At 43.2% G+C, this 7,293-nt stretch overlaps 1 protein-coding gene across 1 annotated transcript in view; it reads left to right on the forward strand.

The window, feature by feature from the left end:
* T265_11712 (hypothetical protein) overlaps window positions 1-6,677 on the forward strand; it is a gene marked incomplete at both ends in the record, with an annotated part of 10,729 nt that extends 4,052 nt beyond the window's left edge. Inside the window, one exon of the mRNA XM_009178441.1 lies at window positions 6,415-6,677. Within this exon, the coding sequence (XP_009176705.1) occupies window positions 6,415-6,677 (263 nt within the window). The remainder of the gene's footprint in view (window positions 1-6,414) is intronic.
* Between the last annotated feature and the right edge of the window lie 616 nt (window positions 6,678-7,293).

Genomic DNA, 7,293 nt, shown 5'->3' on the forward strand with positions numbered 1-7,293 from the left:
TCATCATCATCATCATCATCATCATCATCGTCGTCATCATCATCATTATCATCATCATCATCAACCGGATCATCATCATCGTGATCATCGTCGTTATCATCATCATCATTGACAGCTTGACATCAGTTTTCAACAGCGATGCTTCGCTGTCGTACTGTCGCGGTTGTGCGAGGGCTGTGATAATGCCAGTGCGTCCACACCTAAACGGGAGAATGATTAGTGTCCTCAACCAAAGCCTTTGTGTCAAAGCCTAACCGCAAGTCTGCGGTTTTTGGCGGGAAGTGCAAATACTTTGCCATTTCTACGGAACAAATCGCCACATATCCCAACCCCCAACCTGGAGGGCCAGGAGACTGTGTTCGTCAGACCTCTAACCATGGACCAACCTGGTATCAGAGACTCTGTGAGCTTCACGGGGGCATTCCCCAGTATAGCTCAATGGATCGCTGAGGTGCGCAAACCGTCGCACCACGGTAAGATCCACTCCCTTCGTGACGGTACAGTCATGGGGTGTTGTTTCAATATGCACCTTCTGTTTGAAAGACAGAAAGGAACAATAATGTTGTCCGAAATTGTATGTGGTGCAAATCAGGGGTAAGCAGACACAATAGGTTAAGCGTGAATGATGTTTGATATGCAGAGGCTGTGTGTCATATAATGGAGGGTCATAGTCGGTCGGATCGATACTTATTTTCAGGAGGGGTTTCCAGTATCGACGTGATCATTTAATGAAGAAACGTATACAGGAACATTACGGGGACTTCCTCCATTGCCAATAGCAGATGACTCCAGAACTACTCCAATGTGGGTGTTGATTCAAGTTGCTATCTACCGCAAAAGCGACCATGCTAAGTTGTCCTCTAAAAATGCCGCAAAAGTTAGCTTTTTAAAAAAGGATTGATCACTCTTGCTCGGTTTTGGAATTACGTCTTAAGGAGACATAACTGTCATCATTGACAGCATAACATCACTGTTTAATACTAATGCTTTGCTTATGTAGGAGATAACGGTGCCCTTTAATAAATATTCTATGGCCAGGAGACAAATGTGACTAACAAGTTGTGACTAGCCTTTTGTGAAAGGAGTGTTTTTTAGCCATTAGCTGATGTAAGTTTCTTTCCTGACCTGTTTAGGGTGACACGGATTGGGGATTGAGTCCCAGATTTGGCAGCTTTCCTCGGTTTGATTTGCAACCGATTAATGGAGCCCGATTCTTAAAGAGACGCCGTCATAAACACCAATGAAGATGTGTAAGCAGATATGTAAATAGTGATTCGCTCTGCTAACTCAAGTGCATATCGAGGGCCGGAATTCTGGATGTATTCATTCGAACAATTATTGTGGTAACTCGACAGAAGAGTGAAACTGAACAGGACCACCGAACTCGATGAGAAATGTGTTGATACCGAGCGTCATACGGAAAAGCACACTTAATAGTTAGCAGTGCGGTGTCAGTAAGTTTATATAGCGTTAAGAGTAGTTTCTTAGGATCTTTTAGCTGGTTATCTTGGACCTCTAAACGTGTTTGGTTCCTGCACGTGTGCAACGTGCGTAAAAATTTGACAAATGTAGCTGGAACACCTATAATACTATTGCTACAGGCTCACTAACGGCAACTGGCTATATCCACAGCCGGTTGCCTTTCTGCCTGTGCTAAGCCTTCAAACAAGCTGGAACTCCTTTTGCAGTGTAAAACACATGATCATGGGTCAGCCAGCAATATTCCGATAGTCAACTCCTTCGATATCTGAAGCTCTTAATTCAAGCAAACAGTTCAACTTCCTATAGAATGGGTTTGTCCTTGCGGAACAACCGAAAGGGTGATTCTATTCCGACTAAGTTCAGTTGTCACGCAAATATTAGGGACACAATTTTTCTACAGTAAATTGTTGGGTGTTAGAAATGTTTACACATACAAAGGCATGAAGGAATGGGTGGTTGATGACCAATGCAGTTAGGCGTCGATAGGGACAGAGAAGTGTATTTCACCTCTTTTCCACTCATGCTAGCACACACCTGCCTGGTTCATGGTCGAAAACTGTCTTCATAAACAAACCGACGCACCTTGGAAACGTTTCACTGATTGACGATGATTGATTACTATTTCTTGTTTTGATTCTCGATCCAGTGGGTCATAAACCATAAACACGGGAGAGACCCACAAAAACGTGCATAACTGATTCAGGCGCGCGAATGATGATGCCGCATTGCTGAGATGTCTCGATAACACTGAGAACTACTCGTTGTTATCGATGTGTCAGCCTTCAAACTACCTACAACTGCCATCTCTTTCCTCGAAAGCATAATCTACTTTGTTAAATAGGGCAATCGCCACGTTGAGCTGCTGAAAACTGAATTTGTGAATTGTTGTAAAAAAAGATCAACCTGGAAACGTTTAATAATGCGACTGTGCAGCTATTACAAATTCAAAAGAGCATCTGATTGATGCCTTGGCATGTCATTCCAGAGAACAGTGTAAGCAAAAGTTGACTTGGGTGAAAAATACGTGTGGTTTTTCTAGTACGGTGCCTCCGCCTCTGAACAGAAGAATCCATGTCATTCAAATTTGAGCTATTCACCAGTTGTCAAACTTTTGCAATACCGGATTGAAAAATAGGGCTTGGCCCATCTTAAGAACACAGACAACCAATCAGACGAGGGGATTCCCCAACTTCCTCACATTTTGTTTATTTCATTTCCCATCTGACTTTCCATGAACTAAATGTCCTCGGTTCACTTGAGGTACTTGGGTCTATGTTAAAGTACACATAAGGACCAGCGTACGTCTATGTCGGTGGCACGGGTATTTTAGTTTAGTTACCCACTATACTCTGTCATTACTTCTTTCAGGATGAATAGGCTTTATCGACGTGTTTCTGAAGGCAAAGTTGCGGAAGTTTAGTATTAGCCACATCATTCTGTTCTTGCTACATTCAAGGTTGTGCGCTGCGTGAACAAATGATGCGATTGCATTAAAAGGGTTTCGTTTTCCTTTTAAATTTTAAATTTTTCTAAACAGCACCAAAATCGTCCAGCCTTATTCCGTAAATTGACCTTAGAAAGTCCTATTTGGTAGACCATACTGCATCGGACGAAACAATCAGCGCGTTTGTAGTGTAAATGACATCGTGTTCATTCATATTCAAGCAACATAGTGGAGTTAGCGTCAGGACGCTTAGAATATACTGGTTTAAGCCGTTCTCTATCCTGACAGGACACAAGCTACGCCTTTGGACCATCACAGTCTGTTGGGCTTTCTTCTGAATTGTTAAAAAACAGAAAGCAATCACCAAATCACGCGTCATTTATTTGCTTTATGGTGTTTAAAGAATCGATTTCAAATGTGAGTGCAATGTAAATGTCGCCTTACTCAGAACGCTTACAGTCTAGATATCTGCTGGTGGCAGCTTTCCATAAACCTTGGAGATTCTCGACATAAGCACTGTCCATTAATTCCGGCGGTGAACAATTCTTAGCTTTCAAGAATTTATTCATACATCCTTGCATAGCACTGATAAAACAAAGAACATTTATTCACTACTTACAAAAACGCTATCGATTTTGAGGTAAAAATGGTAGCAGATACATTTAGTATGTTTGCATTCTGGTCGCTAAAGGCGCTACTGGTCGGTCGGGTGATGTGTGACACCCGTGGCAAATGAGCGAACAGTCGAAATTTCCGGATGATCACACTTGATAATGACGTTTCACGAACACTTATCTGTCACCAAAATCCACATTCCTGTGAGACTGGAAATTTTGGCTAGGAGATAAAGTCAAGGAACCTACGCTACACGAAAGTGATGAAACTTCTATCTGAGAAGTCGTTGCTCGAGGAGCCAGTCAACACGTGTGACCGCGTGATGTGGATCCCGTGATTGAAGGATGAGCGGCGCTATATCCTGTCTAAGTGCGAGTTAACCACACTGCTGATCAGCCACTCGTGGCCGAACGGTTAAGTGTTCAAACTACTAGCCGGGAGGTCGCGGGTTCGAGATTCTTTGGGAGTTTCGTGAGATGGGCACTGCTGATGATTCCCAATAAGGATGAAACAGCTGTACAGTACTTCTCGGCTTTTTAGCATAGATTGGCTTTACTTACAGGACGAAATCCCACAAAAATCTCAAATCTCCTCACACTACCAATGAAATGGTGGCTGGCCGCCCTGTTTGTCGCGAGTCTCTGAGTTTCGCCGATGCTACGAGGACAACTACGGTGACAACACAGCCTCATATCTAGAAAAAAACACAAAAAAGTCAAGTCGTTTCCGGTATAAAGATCAAACTGTAATCATTGCCTCGTTAACTGACAGACACATAAGGACCTGGCCATCGGATCAACCTAATGAGCTAATTTCGAATTTCACCGTACAACAAAGACCCAAAAACGTGATTTCAAGGGAACGATACTGAACCGGATATGGTAACACGGTCTTTGTTTGTGGGTTGAAAATCATTCTAGTGCAGTATATGCCTTTTAATTTTAAAGAAAATTCAGGACGGCTGGTAACGTGGGGCTTAGAAAGTCCTGGCCATTTCGATTTGTCGGACAGAATAAAAATCGGTGAATTGCAATTGCCACTGTAAGTAGGACACGTTGTGGTTACAACGTGCGTTCCTGATTTCGTGACTGAAGATGGTAGGATACATACCAACATATTCTAACATAAGCCCTCCATTCTCTCCACTTAAACAAATAATAGGGATCTAGTTTTTTTCAAACTTTCTACCACTTCAGTCAGACTGAATGAAGATGTTCCCAAATGCCTAACCACAGATGGATTATTAGTCATTACCTAGTTTAAAGTAGATCCCCTTTAATGTCCGTTTCAAAACATTACTGCCTACGTAAGCGAAGGTAATTTACTGTTATAGCTGTCAAAAAACAAGATGAAAATCGACCTGATAGTCAAAGCTGTGAAATTGGAATTTTAAAATCAATCGGAGATTCGTACGGCCTTTTCTCTTTGGGCGTTTCCACGCCTGCGCAGCCTCTTGTAAGTTGAATACGATGTGCCAACATGTGGTGATACTTTGAAAAATCCGGCGACGAACATTACTGCATCGGCTGACGTAAACGCTGTCTACATTACATTTAGTTGCCAGTTCTTGAGGTAGACTCTTTTCACATATTTCCACTGAGTTTTTACGTGAGCTTTGAACTTTCGAGTCCGAATATTTTACCTCTGCAAATGTTTCCAAGATAAATATCAAATTTGTTAAAGCCGCAGCAGGCACGCCATTTTTTGCGTACCACGAAAACTGGGGTTAAATTAGATCATGTTGGTCGAACTCGGAAATCAGGGTCTAAGCAGCTAAAAGCGCTTGGCCGTAAACAATGGGAAAATCAACATTTGCAGCAGAGCTATTCGAAGTCAGATAACTCGGAACACTGGAAAAATATTCCTATATTTAAGCAAATACACTCATTTGCATATCAGTTTGGCTTTCACATGAGACTGAACGGAATCTCTCTTTTCTGATATTCTTCAAATGAATGTGCTGAACAAAGGTCGCCTATAGCAAGCACTGTGAAGAGGCTCTAATGTCAAATTAGGACGAAGCAACAATTTTAAAGCCGCACCGCGTGAAACCACGCGCAATTCCTCGAACTAACTTTTCAGTTCCCTCGCCGCTCGCTCATCATTCATTCATTCAAGTAGTCAACTGAAGCGCGCGCACAGGAGCACACACATGTACAGACCGGTTTGAGAAGCCACAACGGTCGGTCTACCGATGAGTTTTCCAATCACATATTACCTTTCGTTGCTCACGCAATAGGTCTAGGCAAACCATTCGATGAACAGTAAAGAACAGTTTCCCCTGGGTTTCCGTTTGGATAACAAGAGAAGGAATCTATGACCAGTCAGAGAGTAGGACAGAATCAAGGAATTTCGCCCATCAGGTGGTTAGCTCTGCATGAAACCCCAAAACCACATTGGGGGGTGACGTAGTGGCAGCGAAGAGCTTTCAGATACTGACTCGTTCGGTCTAACCAATTTGTGCACTAACTTTTTCCAATCTGGATTAGTTCATTCTGCATCTTTAGTCTGTCTCATTTCACCGAAAGGATGAATGGAGCACAGATGCCTCTAGAAACACCTAGGTTCCAGGTTGTGCCACGGTCCAACATGAACAAAAAGATCACGTGGGATTAAATGAAGGTTAGGAGTCAGGATGTCCATATTCCTGAAGATCCTTCCACAATACTCGAAATTTACTGAGGAACTCGACTCCAGTAAACGCCGATCAGACAGTCCTGAATCCAAGTCAGACAGTGCGAGACAGGCTTGGATCAATTGCACACAATGCCCCCCCCCCCCGAATATATAGCGCGAAGGCGTTGTATTTTCGCACTCACTCGTTGTTCCCAACAAGGCTGTTTATTGTTAGCAAATCTTTTTTTCGGCATCAGGCACTGGAGCGGAGACAGCAATTAAATATAACATATTGGCCAGAACCCACAGAACCGTGACAATAACTGCTGAATTGTTGAAGGAATTGCAGCAACAAAATCCGTTTGAAGCGCCGAGATTGCATTTGGTAGAAATCTCGACGCAGCAGCAAAAAATTCAATCACCGAATTTCGCTCCAGATGCAAATTCAGCCGGCTCGATTGCCAATAGCACCAGAATGTTCCATTATGACCCTGATTCTGGCCTAACCTTCGGTTTGTGAATCGGACGTTACGAAGACAATCTCACAGTCGAACTGATGATGCATGGTGTTCGGGAGCCAGCCGTCCCTAATAACCGAACAGCACATCATTTATACGGATGTCACGTGCAGGACACGGGCCAAACGAAGGCATGCCCTGATTGGTCAGAATGCCAGACAATCCGAGTCAAGCACCGTTGACTCGACGCTTCTCGCCCCCTCACGGACATTCTGGCACGACCTTGTGGAACACTCTGTGACTACCCTATAAATACAGTTGTAATGATTTTCCTTTGTCTCTATAAAGGGGCTGTGTAGAGCTACCGCGCCTTTTGATATACCATAGTGGACGGAGCAGGAAGCCAAGGGACCGATACAGAGTTGCACGACCGTACATCAAGACAACAAATGGAGAGTGCGTTTATTGCTCGATAAGCTTGGTATATAACGCAGCACATACGGTATTCCAAACTCATCCTGCCAAAGAACACGCGAGATCTCAATTTTGATAAAAAAACGTGCAGCAACTGTCAACAGTTTTCCGTTAACGCTCGCCTCCGTTAAATATTCACTATCAATATATGAAACTGGAGAAAAAGGAATTTGAAGACTGTATAACTTATACCCGTAGAGTCAG

This window comes from Opisthorchis viverrini (assembly GCF_000715545.1).
Source record: "Opisthorchis viverrini unplaced genomic scaffold opera_v5_552, whole genome shotgun sequence".
Taxonomy (NCBI): domain Eukaryota; kingdom Metazoa; phylum Platyhelminthes; class Trematoda; order Opisthorchiida; family Opisthorchiidae; genus Opisthorchis; species Opisthorchis viverrini.